The sequence below is a fragment of the Zeugodacus cucurbitae genome, chromosome 6 (genome assembly GCF_028554725.1).
Source record: "Zeugodacus cucurbitae isolate PBARC_wt_2022May chromosome 6, idZeuCucr1.2, whole genome shotgun sequence".
NCBI lineage: Eukaryota > Metazoa > Arthropoda > Insecta > Diptera > Tephritidae > Zeugodacus > Zeugodacus cucurbitae.
The window spans coordinates 18,062,137-18,081,839 of record NC_071671.1 but is presented as its reverse complement, the minus strand read 5'-3'; the positions used below and the strand labels follow the sequence as shown (position 1 = coordinate 18,081,839).

Sequence of the window (19,703 nt, the reverse complement as noted above, 5' to 3'; positions counted from 1 at the left end):
TAATAATTCGAATTATTTTTTTTTTTAATTTTTAAATATTGTGGATTGTAAATAAAAATTTAGAAATTAAAAACATTTTTTTAAATTAAAATTCAACTATTCTTGCTTGATTTAGTTAATTAACAATTAATTAAATTAATTGTTTTTAATTATAATTAATTTTTTTTATAAAAAAATTTTAAGTAAAATTTTTTAAGTTTTCCAAATTTTTAATATAATTTTTTTTAATAATTAAAAAAATTGTTAAATATTGTTTTTTATATTTCCATTGCACTCAATTTTCAAATAATTTAAGTTTAGATTTAAAATTTTCAGCTGCCTCACATAAGACACCTCACCTAATTATAGCAATGACCTTTTCGCTTAAATAATTAGAGCGACAAGTAGAAAAACGCTTACAAATACCAATGTATAACTAAAATAATTATGTGCATAAAAATGTTTTAATTTGTACATATTTCTCACAACAGTGTTGTTGCTGTAATGCCACAACTACAAGTTGCCATTAAGCTATGTCTACTGTCCGACCGGCAGCGGCATCATTAAAAGCGATTAAGCTGCCAAGTCAAAAGCAAACAAACAGCTGCCGGACACATCCCACATGAATGAATTGTGAACAGACTTGCACACATATACCTATCTATGTATATGTATGTCTGTCTAAAAGAGAAATAGTTGCTCCTCAATGTAGGCGATCACAATTTGTTTGGCTTGTGGCTTTAATGATTAGAACTTAAGACATTTTTTTGCAAGGATATTGAATTACAAAAAAAATTGTAAATATTTTAGAAGTTAAAGAATATATATATGAACTTCAGGAATATTTAACGCGAGAGCGCTTGAAGAAAATTGGAACATTTTCTGTTAAAAATATATTTACTTTGAACTTTTTTCAAATTTTTGAAATAAATATATCTAATTTTAACATTTTTTTAGTTTGAAAATTTTATTATATAGATTTTTAAAAATATTTACTTAGATATAGTTTAAAGTAATATATATATATTATTTTTTTATTAAAAAATTTTTTTTTAATTTTTTAAATATTTAAAAAAAAAAATTTCTTTTACTTTTTCAGTTTCAAACACCTCCATTATATCTTATAAATATACATCTTCCATATGCATATATACAAACATATGTATACACAAACAATTAACAACTTATTAGCTCGAGCAAATAACAAAATGCAAATAAAGCAGCAACGAGCACCACGACAAGTGTACTAAAAAACATACAACCTACAGGTGAACTAAAGTAAAATACCAAAAATGTTATATAACACAGAACAATGCATACAAACGGCAAAAGGTAAGTGCCTCAGTACATAACTACATATATATGTATATTTGTATATATCTATACATATGTATGTATTTCTATACATATATATATAGTATAGTGTTATTGTTTTTACATTTTCGTGCCAAATTAGTTTGCAGCTGAATTGGTAGAGTCAACAAATCAATTTGCCAAGTTGCTGAAATTAGCACAGGTTCGTTGCTTAAGTCTTTTGTTTGACTTTTAGCAACTACTTAAGCAGCAGACAACTGCAAATGTGTGCTTATGTGTTTGTAAACGATGTTTAAAACATTTTATTTTTGTTGTAATGTGTATTTAAAAGCTTTTTGCAGGTTGCTTAATCTTTATATTTTTTTGTTGTGTATGCTAAGTATTGTAGTTGCAACAATTTGGTGTGATATTCTCACTTTAGTTGGAATATTTTAAATGGAATTTTGAAATTTAAAAAACTGTTTTTTCGAATTGTTTTTAAGTCTAACTAAATGTTCTTCAGTAGATTTTTTTTGGAATATGCTTGCATGATAATATTGAAAGTAATGCTTATTTAAGTGTTGTAATAAAATTTATAAATTACTAAAATTTTGATTTTCAACTTCCTAATATTCGATTAATTATCGAAAAATCAAAATATAAAATTTTTTTTTGAACAAAATATGCATACCTTTTAGAAAAAAAATTTCTGATTTCTTTTTATTATAAAAAAAAAGTTTTATCAAATTTCCTAATTTTTTTAATTATTTTACCAAAAAAATTTTCAAAATGATTTTGTTTTATTTTTTAGTCAACAAAATTTCACCCTAATAAGATTTATATTTTTATAATTTCTTCAGGTATAAAGGGTTTTATAAGCAAAATTGTTTTCTTTTGTTCAATGTTATTAAGAAACATTTTGTGAAAAGAATAGTAATAGTTGTTCTACATTTTTTTAAAATATTTTTCTTTATAATAAAATATTGTTTTTTCAGCCTTATTATTTTTTAAACTTTTAGTGTTATTTTTTATTCTTTTTTAATTTTTAAACTTTTTTTTTAACTGTTTCAATAATTTTTTTCCTCTTAAAATTTAAAATTATTATTTTTTTGATTATGCCTACTTATTAAATATGTGAAATATTTATCGGAACTTACCATTATCAAATCACCAGTCTCCAAATGACGTCGCATTAAAATGGCCGCCATATTGGCTTCGTCTTGATAGACTTCACCAATTTGTTCGCTGGATTGAGTATCCTGCAATAGAAAGAAATATAAAATTTAATAAATGTGATACAAATTGTGATATTTAAATTAATTGTAAGTCATTGTTTAATATAAATAACATAATAATTTTAAATTAAATTAAATTTAATATATTTTACAAATGGAATATTTATTTCTTTTAATATTATTAATTAATGTTCAAAAATTGTGATTTTCGACAAATTTGGCAAACAAAAAATATATTTCAAATGTTAAATTTCTAATTATATTTAATTTTTTTTTTATATATATACATATAGATACACCCACATTTAGAAAAAATTATTACATTTTTTTTTCTTAACGATTAATTTTTTTATAAATATATTAATAATTAAAAAATATTTTTTTTTTCATTTTTATGTATTTTTTTATATAATACGTAATTAATTTTTTTAATATTTTCTATAAATCCTATAATCTTCCTTTAATATATATGTGTGTGTACTTAATTCGCAAATTCAAAATTTATGCTTATTCAACACAAACTAATCCTAACCACAATTCTCTAACTTAGTGATATTTCAAAACCACAGCAAAATAATTTGTCATGCTTAGCCAGCAAATTTCTTGCATAAATCACAAATTTTGCTGCCCAGATTAAACAACTTGATACTAATTTTTTCTACAGCAATTTAAGCTAACATTGCTCAAGGAGTACTATATCACTGAATAAATAATCGCACTAATAAAATTACGCGCACGCTGAATTAACACTAATGCAATTTATGGTACACACCCCTCTCACCGCACATAAATACTAATGTATGTATGTTTAAACTACAAAACGCTCTCTTAAAGGCTCAAAGTGCTGCAAATACCCGCCCAACAAGTGTTATGGTATGCTTTGCTATGTCTTATGCTACATTTCAATGCCATTTCGAGGAGCATAAATCAATAATCACATTCATAGAAGAAAAAAAGAAAAAGAAATAAAATAAATAGTTTGTGTTTCTATGTATGTGATTTGTGTGGTTTCAGTGAGCAAAGTGGTGGCATTAATAATATTTAGTAAATCAAATAAATTATCAATAACAATAAATTCCAAAAAAATTAATATGTTAATTAATAATTAATGTTCAAACCTACATGATAAAAAAGAATAATGGAATAAGGAAAATATAATATATATTATTTAAATATAAAAAGGAATTTGAGAAAAATATTTCTTTTTCCAACACTGATATTGTTTATTTTATTTCTGTTATATGAAAAGTGGCAAATTTGTTTTAAAAATAAATACCATATAATATTTATAATTTTTAACCTTCGTAAAAAATTTTAAATTTGTAAATTAATTTTATATTGAAGTGTTTCAAATTAATTGTGATAAGTGTAATTTTAGCAAACTAAACAGTGGAAAATTCTGTTTTAAAAGAAAAATAATAAATTATATTAAAAGAAATATATTTTATTATAATTTAATATTTTTTTCAAATATATTTTTTTTCCAGGTTTTTTCCAATTAATATTTTTTAATTATTAATTATTAATTTGATAAGTTTTAAAACAACTAATTAAATTAAAAGTAAAAATAAAATTTGATTAAGAAATATTTTATATGTATTTACGATTTAAAAATATTTTTTTTGTAACTTTAATTCAAAAATGATTTCAGAAATTTTAAATATATGTTTTTTATTTTCTCAAATATGTTATTTATTATTATTAAACTATAAAAATTTAAATATATATTTTAAACTCTTTTTTACTCAAATATTTTATTTATTATTATTTACAAAAAGATAAAAATACAAAAAAATCGACCATTATTTTTTCCAAATATAAGTACAAAGTTTTGTTACAAAAAAGCATTATTTTGAATGTAAAAAATTAATTTGCTAATTAATTTTAATAAAAAAAATGTTGAATTAATTTTAAATAAAAAATGTTGAAAACTGTTGTTGAAATAAAAAGATAATTAGAAAAACACTAAATAGAAAAAAATATTATTAAAAAAATATTTCTATTTATTCGTTTTAATTAAAAATTCCTCAAATTGTTTCTTTTCATTTAATTTATTTTTTATCGAACAACTGGAAATATATTACAATTTCCGGTTTTCAAATATTCATAATTATAATATTAAAAAATATATATATTTTAAGTTCTATTAATTATCTATACACTAATATGAATAGCATTTAATTTAATTAAAAGCAAAATATTTTTAATTTTTATTTTTCCTCAAAAAGTAACCCAGCATGTTTTCTAAAAAAAAAACAACAACAAAATGGTTAAAATTCTTTAATTAAAATAACACACAACAACTCAACAACCGATAATTAATAGCCCCGGTTTGCATATCGCGCTAACCTTCTTCGGCCACAAGCAATGATTAGCGCCCGCGGCTACAGAGATCAGCGCTGAAGTGCGCTTATCAAACGCTTAAGATCATGTCAGCATGTTGCCAGGCTTGTTGTTCTTGCAATTCTCGCAACCAATGTACAAAAATAATTATGTTTGTTTTGGAAGCTGTCGACGCTGCACCGCACCGGCTGACCGCGAAACGTGTTAAATTGGCACGATAACATGCCGAAACAACAACAATAACAATATGCGAACAAAACACGTACACAATAAATTAGATTTCTTAAAAACATTTAAGAAACACAAAACAATAAAATAACAGAGCATTTAACGGCACATTCTTGCTGCGACCAAACTATTGTTGTTTACTTGTTTGATTGCACCCTCAAAGTGCTGCCGGTGGCAACCTTGATCGTTGGCCGCTATAAGCAATAAGCAGTTAAACAAAAAATGACAACAACAAAAATAACAAAAAAAAATGTTGACAAGAATAATGGCACAATGTCGAGATAATGGTAGAAATCTTGTGCATTTAAGCCAAAATAAACATAACCTAATCTTGAAAAGAATTTGTAAGAAGTCAACCGCACAGCAACAACGACAACATTTAAATGTAAAAAAAAAAACATCAAATTGTAGCGACAAGTGCAGAGCGCCACTGAAGGTATGCACATACACAAACATACATACATGAACATAAGCATACATATCACAGCATATCATACCACAACATAACACACCATAGCATATCACAGCACCGCTGTTGCTGTCGCTGCAGTTTTTTTTTTGTTTTGTTATTCTAATGCTCTAGCGGTCAACTGGTCAGCAACCATTTAGCCATGGTTAAGCAAAATTAAAATAAAACACAAAACAACAACAACAATGCATTTCAAGAACTTGCTTTAAAAGCGCTTTTGTTTCGTTGTTTGCTGTTGTTTTTGGGGGTTATTGATGTGACACTTGCAATGCTGTCGCCGTTGACTGCTGGTTTTCGCTCGTTTGAAGTATCAACGTCCAAGTGCAACGCTGATTGAGCATTAATAAGCTGTGTTTGAACGCTTTTGTTGTTGTTGTTGTTCTTTGTTGAATATATTATTTGTGGTATTTGTGTAAACAAAATTTTTGCTTGGATATTAAAAAAAAAATATAAAAAAACTTCAAGAAAAAATAAATTACAACAAAAAGTTTAACAAATAAAAATTTAAAAATAAAATTGTAAAAAAAAATAAAAAATAAATTTCTTGAAAAATATTCAAAATCAATAAAAATATTTTTCCCAAATCCATTTTAATGAGATTTTTCAATTTGTATTTTATTTTATATTTTTGTTTACTGTAAAGCTAATTTCATATAAAATTCTTTTAATTTCGGTATAGAAAAAAATATAATATTTAAATTTATTTTTTATTTGAAACGTTTTCTTTCACAAAATTAAAAAAAAATAAAATCAATGTTTTTGATATTATGTGTAAAGTAAAACTAATTTCTGATAAAAATTAAAAAAAAAACAAGTAAGGAAGGGCTAAGTTCGGGTGTAACCGAACATTTTATACTCTCGCAATTTATTGATGGAATTTTATAAAGATAACACAATTCGATCCATATATTGGGTATAAAGTTCAATAGAATAACGAAAATCATCATAAATAGTATTTGGGGACTGAGGTAATTCCTAAACCGATTTCACTCGTTTTCACCACCAAGATACAAGATACAATGTATCGAAGACTATACGCTCACTTAATTTAATATTACTTATAATTAGGTATATGGGATCTGGGGGAAGTTATGACCCGATTTTTACCATTTCAGGTACAGAGAGAAACTGTTATAAGAAAAAAATTCAGATGGAATGAATTACATTAAAATATCTGAGGGATTTACCTAAGTATATTTTCGAGGAAAAATTACCCTTAGGCACTGAGTTCTTCATGTTCGATATCAGGGGCCTTGAAAAGTCATGGTTCGATTTTGACAATTTTTTCACAAGTGATGCCACAGATCATATACAGTGTTTGTGTAAAGTTTTATTTCGCTATCTTCATTGGTTCCTAATGTATATATTATAAAGTAAAGAAATAAGATAGAATTCGAAAATGAGTTATACGGGTTGTCGTGGTTGTGAACCGATTTCGTCCATTTACCACACGTGTCATCAGGGTGTCAAGAAAATATTATATACCGAATTTCATTGAAATCTGTCGAGTAGTTCTTGAGATATGGGTTTTGCCCCATAAGTGGGCGACGCCACGCACATTTCCATTTTGTAAACAAATCTCAGTGCAGCTTCCTTCTGCCATTTCTTAAGTAAAATTTGGTGCTTCTGACGGTTTTCGTTAGTGTGTTAACGCACTTTAAGTAATTTTCAACCTAACCTTTGTATGGGAGGTGGGCGTGGTTATTATCCGATTTCTTTCATTTTTGGACTGTATAAGGAAATGGCTAAAAAAAACGACTGCAGAAAGTTTGGCTTATATAGCTTTATAGGTTTGCGAGTTATATACAAAAAACCTATTTGGGGGTGCGGTCACGCCCACTTTTCCAAGAAAATTACATCCAAATGTGCCCCTCTCTAATGGGATCCTATGTTCTAAATTTCATTTTCATAACATTATTTATGGCTTAGTTATGACACTGTATAGGTTTTCGGTTTCCGCCAGTTTGTGGGCGTGGCAGTGGACATATGTTCCAAGTTTCATTAAGATATCTTAATTTTTACTCAAGTTATCGCTTGCACGGACAGACGGACAGACGGACGGATAGACATCCGGATTTCAAATCCACTCGTCATCCTAATCATTTATGTATATATAACCTCATATCTAACTCCTATATTTCTTGGTGACACAAACAACCGTTAGGTGAACAAAACTATTATACTCTGTGCAACAGGTTGCGAGAGTATACAAATAATTAATGCACAAAAAATATTTTTTTTTTATTTTACTACAATATATTTGCTAAATCTCAAAACCAATTGATTTTTTTTAATTGTCATTTCCAACTCTATCTCAAAATCACATCTTTGAACCCATCAGACACCACCGCCACTCTAATTGTCTGCTGCCCAAATATGGTAGTCAGCAATTATTTCAAGTCATTTGCCACCGTATCACTTTGACAGACAATAAAATCGACTATTTAAAAGTGAAATCACGATAAAATGGTGCAGAACAAATGTAAAGAACAACAAAAAAAAACATTTTTATTGATTAATTTAGTCACACCTTAAATGAGGTGGTGTTAAAATCTAAATAGCTCGCAAGCACATAAATGCCATATTAAGAATATTTTCCATTAAGCATTTAAGCGGTTCGCCAGTCATAAAGTGCCAGCAATTGAAGGTCAACGGCGGTTAATATTGGAAATGGTAAATGAATAAAAGCATTCGTTTGTATTTGTATTTATTGTTATAACTGGCTGTTGTACTTTATTACGAATATGCATAGAGCACGCCGATGGAGCGGTGACTTCAAACAAGCAATTGTATAAAATTTAAATTGAATAATCAATTTTGGAAAAACGTGAAATATTTTTTTATATGTAAGCAATTCTTTGCTTAAACTGTTGATGTTAGTAAAATATCAGAAAATAGTGTGATATTTATTTTATTTTATTTTATTTTTTTTTAATTTTATTTAATTTTAATTTATTTATAAATTTAATTTAACTAATTCTAATTCAATTTATTTAATTTAATTTAATTTAATTTAATTTATAAATTTAATTTAACAAATTTTAATTTAATTTAATCTTATTTAATTTAATTTAATTTAATTTAATTTAATTTTTATTTTTTTTATTTTATTTTATTTTATTTTATTTTTTTTTTAATTTCATTTATTATTTTATTTTATTTTTATAAAATTAATATTTATGTATAATTAAAAAAGCAATTGTCATTGAAGCGATTACTATTTAAGTTATAATTATCGATCTATAAATAAACAAAATTCTCTGATTACACTTGTCGTTTGAAGTGTTATTTTACACAAAAAAAATTAATTACCACGCGTGCATAATTGTCGCACTCACCTACTCTTACTCCTAACGCTTTGACACATACTCAATATGACACCTTTTGTTGTTATTGTTGTTTAGCAGAAAAGCAATTAGCATACGAATGCAAACAAATAAATTCGCCGAATCTATAGAAATGATAGCCATTTGCGGCGGTTGGAGTGCTATATACATATATACGCGCTTGTATACTTAAATATTCATACATATATGTATAATTATATATATATGTATATACATATATTCACATAACAGTTCGTGCGTGAGTGTCAGAAAGTGCGAAAACAAATGAGTGAGTGATTCGTGTGCCCTCAGCGCGCGCTTGCGCTCACACCTCACCAATGCCAAGGTCTATAGCGGCTCGATGTCTTGTCTTGGTCTAACCTTGCAGGCGGCGACGGCGGCACTGTGTTGAATCTTGTCTAAAAGACGGATCTGCTAAATGCCATTTTTCGCTTCTGTTTTCAGCACAGTTACTCACGCGCGTCTATTATTGATATGCAAGCGGTGTTTGAATAATTATGTATGCAGAAATGTATGTATGTATATATATATACATATATAAACATATATTTGTATATATATATGTATGTATGTATGTTTATTTGCCGCTACGTGTCAGCAATTTTCATGAATTATGTTATTTTGGTTAGTTTGGGCATATCTGTCATTTAGCTTAAAGCGCATGCGTGTGTATATTTGTTTGTGTGGGTGTAAATGTATGCGCTCTGGCGCGTGACATTCATAATTTTTCATAATTTGCTTGTGCTTTTAGTTTGTGTAAAGTGAGTGCTTGAAATTTTGTGCATGGTCACAATTCTTTTTTCATATTTAAATGCATGATTATCAGAAAAATTTATGAATACACATTAGGGTGGTACTCACAAATCAATATTAATACATTTTTTGAAATTTTGACTAATTTTTTTATAAGGAAATAAGTTTGTAAATAAATATATATTTTCTCGAATTTTCCCATGTTCATGCAGTCAAAATTCGGATTATGTTAATAAAACTAGAGTATTCGAACTATTTTCGTCATCGAATATTTATAATATATGGATGAGATTGTAAAAAAACTCAATCTTAGTGTAAGACTATAACATTTGAAAACAAATTGCAGATTGTTGAGATATTAGGGTAATCTGAACTTTGCAACAAAAGAGAAAAAACTGTTTCTAATTGAGGCCAAAAGTTATTTATTTTATTTTTTAATATACATAGTATATTGGGGTAGAGATTGTTGGAATTTTTTTTTTCATAATAAAGAATCACCTTCGATAATAGTAAACCTTTGTGTCTATATTTCCTAAATACTAAGGTCATTTAATCCACCTTTATAAAAGAGCCACCCTAATAGATAATACTTTTTATTTGTATGAAGAGGGCATTAAAACTTCATCTATGTATATATATTTGTGAAGTCATATGATAAACTAATCCGCCTATATTACATAGCCACTCTAATATGTAATAAAAAAATTTGCTTGAGTGACGAGATAGTTATACAGATAGTTTCTATGCACATATTGAATTAAATTTTATATAACAATATAATTGTTTACTCACACCTACTATTAAGGATCACCCTAATGGAGAGTAAAAACCTATATTTGTATGAAAAAATTCATACTTACAAAAAAATGTGTATATATTTAATTGACGTATGTAATAGAAAGTGAAATTACAATTAGTGAATTAAGTTTATATATTTTTTATACTCTCGCAACAAAGTTGCTAGCAACAAAGTTGCTAAGAGAGTATTATAGTTTTGTTCACATAACGGTTGTTTGTAACACCCAAAACTAAACGAGTTAGATATAGGGTTATATATACCAAAGTGATCAGGGTGAAAAGTGGAGTTCAAATCCGAATGTCTGTCTGTCCGTCCGTCCATCCGTCCGTCTGTGCAAGCTGTAACTTGAGTAAAAATTAAGATATCTTAATGAAACTTGGAACACTTATTTCTTGGCTCCATAGGAAGGTTGCTTTCGAAAATGAGTAAAATCGGACCACTGCCACGCCCACAAAATTACGAAAACCGAAAACACATAAAGTGCCATAACTAAGCCATAAATAAAGCTATGGAAATAAGATTTGGAATGAAGGATAACACTATGAAGGGGCATAAAAGACCATAGGTTTTTAAGGCCCATATATCGAACACGAGGACCTCGGTGCTTCTAACCTAATATTATGGTTTCCAACTTTCAATGGACTTTATACAATATATATGACGAATATGTGGATCAAATTGTGTATTATATGTATAATATAAATAAAGTTAAATAAATAAATTGCGAGAGTATAAAATGTTCGGTTACACCCGAACTTAGCCCTTCCTTACTTGTTTTAATTTTAAATTTCTAAAATAAAATAAACATTCTCATGCTGGTAAAATTAGAGTGATTTTTGAGTGCTTTCTAACTAAAAAAAAATCGAAAATTATGTTGTGGCTCGGTCTAGATAAGTTAGGTTCCCATAGTGTGCTCTAGTATGATATTTATATAATAAAGAAACTAGCAAGATTTATTTAAGAAATAGATTTGAGAATCGCTTAAATACTAGTTTGCTGAATTTTGATAATTTTTTTTATTTTCAAAATATGGTTTAGAATTTCAAGTATTACACGTCAATCAAATTTAAACAAATATTTAAAGATTTTGTTTTTTATTTTTAGAACTACTTCAAGCTCAGTCAGTCAGTGATGTATTATTTTTTATTAAGGAAAAACTAGAATGCATTCACTTTTTTCTCTATACCACTGAAACTAGTTTCGCTGTTAATTTATTAGTTTTGCAGTTTAAGCATGCGTTTTAATGTTTATTCACTGAAATGATTAATTTTCGAATTAGCAAATTTCTGATAACTTCTGCACACCCACACAACATGTTAATAAACATCCTACTAAATTTTTTTGAGTAAAAATATTGATTCGTTATTATTATACGATCAAAAATTCAATTTCCCAACTTCTTTGCTTTAGCAGACATTCAACCCTTCACCAATAAAATGTCAAAAGAGCAACAAAAATTCGACCGTTCTAATTTTTGGACGCTGACTCACGTCTGTTTCTATGTAAATAAAATGCAAACAAAAGCCTTTCAATACTCACTTACTCACCAGCTAAGCTTCATTGTAATCCCCACCAACGGAGAATAATAAAAATGGTGTATGCAACAACAGCAAAAACATAATGTAAATTGAAATCGCAGCTCACAAATTTGTGCGAAAAATTTGCCCAAAAGGCGTTGAACTGGCGCACAATCGGCGACTATTGTTTATATTTGTTTTGTTTTTTTTTTTGTTAAAAATATCATACAACAATGTGCTATTTGTTCACCGCCACCACAAAGTGACTTAACGTTGTGTAAATATTTGGAAGGCAAATGTGAAAATTTTATCTAAATAGGTGAATAAGTTCGTGTGTGTATGTGAATGAGTAAATAGATAAGGTAGGGAATTTTTGCAGTTAATGCTAATTATTCTATATTTTTAAACTTTTGGAATTTGGGAAAAGTATTTTTTTGAATATTTTGAGTTGATTATTGTGTGCATGAGTGACTGGTTGAGTTAAAGGATTTCAATAAAGATAATGTAGCCATCAATTGGGTAAGGTTTGTTGTGCTCTTTGAGCACTACGTAATCTATGACATTTCCTTGACTTAATTTTATACTCTCCAGTTGTGACTTATACAAAAGCCCAGAAGTATGGTCTAGATTAACTAAACGTAGTTAGACCGTTGTTTAGTCATATTTTAAACACAATCATTGCCACACAGCTGAGTATATATGCAATATGACAAATTTGTCATCAAATTTATAAATCATATCAAGAGCTTATGCCTTTTAGAAACTTTTACTTGTAAAATTAGAACAAAAAAAAGTAAGGAAGGGCTAAGTTCGGGTGTAACCGAACACAGAGGTCCTCATGTTCGATTTATGGGGCCTTGAAAACCTATGGTCCGATTTTGGCGATTTTTAGAATGGGGCTACCACACTATAAACTTAGTATTTGTGCAAAGTTCTGCACCGATATCTTCACTAGTGCTTACTTTATATATTGTAAAGTAAATGATTCAGATTGTCTTCAAAGTTCTGGTATATAGGAAGTAGGCGTGGTTGTGAAGCAATTTAGCCTATTTTCACAACATATCATTGGGATGTAAGGAAACTATTACAAACCAAGTTTCATTGAAATCGGTCGAGTAGTTCCTGAGATATGGTTTTTGACCCATAAGTGGGCGACGCCACGCCAATTTTACATTTTGTAAAAAGATCTGTGTGCAGCTTCCATCTGCCATTTCTTATGTGAAATTTAGTGTTTCTGACGTTTTTCGTTAGTGAGTTAACCCACTTTTAGTAATTTTCAACCTAACCTTTGTATGGGAGGTGGGCGTGGTTATTATCCAATTTCAACTATTTTCATGGTGTTTGGAGGGGTACGTAAGTGAATCGACTGCAGAAAGTTTGGTTTATATAGCTTCATTGGTTTGCGAGATATAAACAAATAACCGATTTGGGGCGGGGGCACGCCCACTTCTCCAAAAAAATTATATCCAAATATGCCCCTTCCTAGTGCGATCCTTTATTCCAAATTTTACTGTTATAACTTTTTTTATGGCTTATTTATGATACTTTATGTGTTTTTGGTTTTCGCCATTTTGTGGGCGCGAGTGGGCCGATTTTGCCTCTCACGGTCCCAAGGAACATGTGTTCCAAGTTTCATTAAGATATCTCAACTTTTACTCAAGTTATCGCTTGCACGGACGGACAGACGGATTTCAACTCCACTCGTCATCCATATCATTTATATACAAACCCCATATCTAACTCTTTTATTTCTTGGTGACACAAACAACCGTTATGTGAACAAAACTATAATACTCTGTGCAACATGTTTCGAGAGTATAAAAAACTGAATAACTGAAATATATTTCAAAAATTTTGGCTCTCATGAAGCATTTCTGACTTCCGTTTTTGTTTTTGCGCCAATTACTTTGTCTACCCCACATTACCGCCATGTAATGCCGCATTTCCGGTAAATAATTCTTGCCATTTTATATGAGAATTCATTATTGCTTGCCGCTTTTTTATGCGCAAAAATGCGTTATAATTAGCGGCAAAATGAAGCAAGCTAAAAGCGAACAACAACAACAAAAAACTACTTTAAACTACAATAAAAACCAAATGAGTTTCAGCACAATTCACTAAAAGCGATTATAAGCGACAGACAGACAGTTAGCGATTGCTGTTGTGCCGGCTGGCAATTTCCGGCGTCATTTACGGCTGTTGCAATTTCGCGGCGGCACACAGAGCAAACCGACCAACTACTAGCAAGCGGCAGACTGGCTGACTGCAAGCGCACAGATATTCATACATATGTTTGTAGAGTAATGGAAGATAAAGAAATCGTCGCACGAAGGCATGTGACGGAAATGGAAGCACGATTTCACTACGCGCGCGTTCGCTGCTTAAGTCTTTTGTTTGTCGCAGGCTGGCAGGCAGCCTCCGGCAGCCGTTGGCGCAACAGCCTTGAGTTCGACTGAAATTCGCCGTTATTTTGCAACTGAAAAATTGTGTTTTCTTTTCTGTTTGTATGAGCGTATCGCCAGCACTTTTCGACAGTTACCATTCCAATGGCAATTGCCTTTTTATTTGCTCCAAATTATTGCCGTTATTATTTCGAGTAATACCAACACATTATTTATGTATGACCCGGCTAAGTGTTCTAGCTCATTATTTGTTATTGTTGTTTTGTTTTTGGGTTACTGCTACTCCATTTTTCACCATTATTTGCTTTAAAAGATTTTTTTTAAATTTTTTTCTAATTTTTTTCAAAAAATTTTTTTCTTATTATTTTTTTCAAACGTTTTTTTCTGCATCTATTTTCGGCTCCTCGTCGTTTGTCATGAAAATCTTGTGCGCCAATGCATAATTCTCGAACTGGGTCAACTTTTATTGTTGTTTAATGTTACAGCACATAAATAAGCGTGCGGCAAAGAATATCACTGCGCGGCACGCTCACGTTTGGCAGATAATCGTGGCCGCGAACGCCGCAGGCCATTGCCATTTGTGACAGTTTTTCGTGATTTTTTTTTTTTTTCAAAAAATGGTTTTTGTTGTTTTTTTGGGGCAATTATGGCAAAAAAAATATGAAGCAACTGTTGTCGAATTTAAGAAAAATTTAAGATAATAGTGTTCGAAAGGTAGCATATACTTAATTTAAAAACAGAATATTCGGAAATTATTAAGTTAAATATTTAATAAAATTTAATAATTTTTTAAATATAAAATAATGGAAATCTGAAATTTTGTGAAAAAGGTTTAGTGCACAAAATGCTTCATGAGCGCCAAGTTTATGAAATATGATCAATGTATGACAACTGTAAGTAGGTTTTTAAGTGATTAAAAAATTTTGATAGAAAATTAAAAAAATAAAAATAAAAAAAATAAAAATAAAATTTAATTAGAATTTTGAAAAAAAAAATTAATACAACCAACTTAGTATTTTAATATTTAATTTTAAAACATTTTCTGAAGCTTTTCTATCATAATTTAATTAAAGTAATGTTGCCTAAACTTTGATTGTGGATATATCAAGGACTAAAATTTCTATTGAAAAAATCAAAAATCACAAAAAAATTGTGAAATGAATATTTGAGTATTTTTTCAAAAACAAAAAAAAAAAATAAAATATTTGTAAGCTTTTAAAAACAGTTCATTTTTTTAAATAAAAATACATTTTTTCTATTTTAATTAAAAATTAAAATATGGAAGTAGCCATTTGTGAATTGTAAAAAAATGGTATAAAAAACTGTCAAAAATTTTGAAAAAACCAAATTTAATTTTATTATGAAAAAATCCTTAAAAAGTTTAAATTTTTTTATGAACATTTTTAGTATATATTTAAAAAAAAATTTAATTTTTCAAAAAATATTTTTTTTCCAATTCTAAGAATTACCAAAATTATTTTATTTAATTGTCAATAATTTAATATATAATTACATTTCTTGATTTTATTTTAATTAATAAATAATTGCGAAGAATTATAGAATAAAGTTGCATGATAGAAAAATACTCAAAAAATATTTATGCATAGAGTTTTAATTATCTAAACTTATATACATACAAATTAATATTACCAACAGTTAGAAAATTAGCTGGCAGCCACAACAATGTACGCAAAGTTCGTTGCTTAAGTCTTTTATTGCCAACGGCTACAATGGTTCATCGCATCTGAAAATCACTGGCTCGTGCCGAACTAAATTATGCAAATTCGCTGCGATCAATTGCAACATATAAATTACCAATTTCATAGTTGGTCACGCCCTTATTTCGATTTTGTCGGGAAACCTTCAATTCTCCCGATGAGTTCATTGCGCAAACCCCAATCGACAAGTGGTGTGCAGAAAATGTAAAATTATGCAAAATAATAATAATGTTTATGATTTTCGCATTGAAGCATGAAACTGTAGCAATTATTGTTTTTATTATGTAATTGTAGAAAAATTTGAAGTTATTAAAATTGTAAAAGGTAGAAAAAATAGAAAAAAAAAATGTTTATAGCAGTGGAGAGGTGGGGTTGGGCGAGTTTGCTGTGGCTGGTGGTAGTACAGATTATTAATGAAGTATTTTTTATAGAGGCTTGTATGTTAATGAAAAAATTTCATTATAGATTTGAAATTTTTTTTAATTAACAAATTTTCAAAAAAATATCTCATTTTAAATTTTAAATTTTTTTAATTCACAAATTTAAAAAAAAAATTAAAAAAATATGTGGTCTGACAAATAGAGAATTATATAGGTTTTTTTTTCAGAAATATATAAAATTAAGAAACTTATTTTACAATGAATGAAACATCTTGATCTAAAATATTTGAAAAAATTGTGTCTACAAAAAAATAATTGAAATTGTTTTTTGTTAGAAAAAGTAAAAAAAAAAAAAAAATTGCAGCCAAAAATTTTTTTATGTCAGTATGTTAAGTTGTTAAGGAAATGTAAATCATAGCAATTTCACCTGTCCACTGAGCATCGTTTATCACAGTCGACTGACTGCTACTTAAACATTAAACAACTTAACAAGTTTGTGTCTTAAGTCTTTCGTGTCAAGCTTCTGTAGTGAAAATGCGGAAATGAAATGGTATACGATTTTTCGTAGTTTTCATAGCCAATTTCACTTAAACTGCGGGTGGTTTTTCATAGAATTTTTATTGCTTTAAAAAAAAAATAGTTTTTGCTTAAAAGAAAGTTATAATATGGCATTTATTATGATAATAAGCATAGTAAGTTCGTAAGAATGAACATTATTTAAATTTTTTTTAAAGAAATTTTCTATTACAGATGAAAATATTGTACCACCAATTTCTTACAAAAAAAGAAATCTATATATCATTAAAATGCAAAAAACAGAAAATTGAAATTAGAAAAAAAAAATTTAAAAATGTAAATTCATTTTTTTTTTAATATTTTAGAAAAAATAGTATTTAATTTTTTTAATGAAAAGTTATTTTTTTATAATTTTTTTTTCCAAAAAAAGTTTGGTGTAAATCCAATTTAAATCCAATTTAAAGCCCATTTAAATAACTATTCCCAAACACTTCACCAAGTGGGCAATAAACAGGTTTCACTGCCAGCGCACACTATTTTCCAATTCAATTTAATATTTTCCTTTTTCATAATTTTTGCTTCCTCTTTTTCACCTTCATTTTCGGCCCTGCCTTAAGCGTTGCTTTTACTTTCCGTTATTTTCCAGATTTTTATGTTTGTTTTATTACCGTAGCCACCCACGCATGACGCGCCTTTCTACAGCGCCAACCACATACTGTTAACCATCAACAATGGGTATAAGTAACAACAACAACAACAAAAATAATAACAACAGCGTTTACCACTTTCTTACTGGCGGGCAATAACTTTTCCGCATTCGCGCTAAGACAGCAGGCGGCTTGGGCTTAACTGGTAAACTGCCACACTTTTGAAATTTGACTTTTACCAAAGTGAAGCGAACAAAAACAAAAAACGAAAAAAATGTGAATTTGAAGGGAAAAAGCGTTAAGCATTTAATTGCCGCTAGGGCGCAAACAATTAAAAGGCAACGGCTTGATGAATTATCGCACAAAGTCGTGCAGTTGGCCTATGAAAGTTGTCGAGGGTGTGAAGAAGTGGGAGGAGAAAATAACGAAAAAGAAATGTTGATGTTAGGAAATAAATATCTGTACCGTCAAGAAATATTTAAATGAAATTTGTGAAGGTTGGCATGTGTAATTTATAAAACATTTTTGGAAACAAAAAAATAAAATTTTTATAATAAATTAATAAAAAATATATGTAGAAAAGTAATTGTTCATGTTTAGTAACACAAAATACTAAACATGATTTAAAAAAATTAAAAAAATAATTATTTAAAAAAGTTTTTAAATTTGTCTTACGAATTCTTTATTATTTAAAATTCACAAGAAAAAACACATACTAACTTGAGTGTTTTTATATTTGTTATTGAATATTAAAAAAAAAATTAAAAAGTTTTATTTGTTTATAAAAATTTTAGAAATAAAAATTTTAGAAAAATACATTGTTTTATTTATTAAAAAAAGAAAGATAAAAAATTTTAATTTATTGTAAAAATTTGAAAAATAAAAATATTTTATTATATGTGACCTGGTCTACGAAAAGGGAGCTAACGTGCGAAAACTAGTTTTCTGAGAAACAGCTGTTAAAATTAAACAACATCATCTTCCAACCGAATCAACTAAAAAGTGAAAATTGATTTTTTGACACCTAAGCCCCCTTTCTGTAGACCAGGTCACATATAACATTTTTCAAATTTAAAGAAATGTTTTGTTCAAATTAATTTTTTTTTTATTTTGAAATTGCAAATTTAAAAAAGGCAAATTTTTATAGCATACAAGTTTTACTGAGTTAAAATTAATTCTAGACTGATTAATTATTTTTATACACAAATTTAAATTTCTGTTTTTTTTTTAACTTTAATTAAAAATTCAAATTTTCTAATGTTTTAAAGCAAAATAAATTGAGATTGAATAAGCACAAAAAATTAAAAAAAAAAAATTGAAAGATATATTTTTTTATTAAAAGTTCCAAATAAATAATAAGGAAGAAATTATAAAATTTTCCAATTTTTATTTTTCAGTTTATTATTTATTTTTAATTTTATAATAATTTCCTTTTTTTAATTTTTTCTATTTAGCGACAAAAAAATTGAAAAAAATAATTAAAATTAAAAAAATTTCATTTTAGTCAAAATTCTAATTAAAAAAATGTTTTAAATGAGAATTTTTTTTAATAAGTATTAAAGCAAAAATTATGATGAAAAGGAATTTTAGAGATTTAAAAATTTTTGATTTTTTTTTTTAATTTCGAAATTTTTATCTTGAAATATAATTTACATTTTAATTTTTCAATTACAAGTCTTTTAAATTTGTTTCTCATCAATAAATCACAAGTTTTTTTTCATCACAAATTTTTAACATTTAATTGAAAATATTTTCATAACATAACCTCAAAAACGCTTAAACTGAATCGCCTTTGCCGCCAGCAAATCACACAAGGAAGTGCTTAACTAGACGGCACCCACACCTGCTACAATTGCACCATTTAATACGTTCAAAGCACACACAATGATACGAAATAATATTTAGGTGCGGTTGTTGAGCACCACAGTTACACTTATTATGATTTTTTCACAATAAACATAAAAAATAATAGTAAATATGAAAATTTCGTGTAATATTATGTATGTATGCCAATTATTTTTCCTGTTTCTAGGCGATTAATTCGCATTTACTATTTCACTAACTGTACTCGCAAAAT

General features: G+C 27.7%; 1 protein-coding gene across 7 annotated transcripts in view; it reads right to left on the bottom strand.

Moving 5' to 3' along the window:
- LOC105218881 (venom metalloproteinase 3) overlaps nt 1–19,703 on the bottom strand; it is a 147,820-nt gene that overhangs the window by 72,267 nt on the left and 55,850 nt on the right. For all 7 annotated transcript variants that reach the window (XM_054234964.1, XM_054234965.1, XM_011194737.3 and 4 more), the window contains exon 5: nt 2,430–2,531. In XM_054234964.1, coding sequence (XP_054090939.1) covers nt 2,430–2,531 — 102 coding nt within the window. The remainder of the gene's footprint in view (nt 1–2,429; nt 2,532–19,703) is intronic.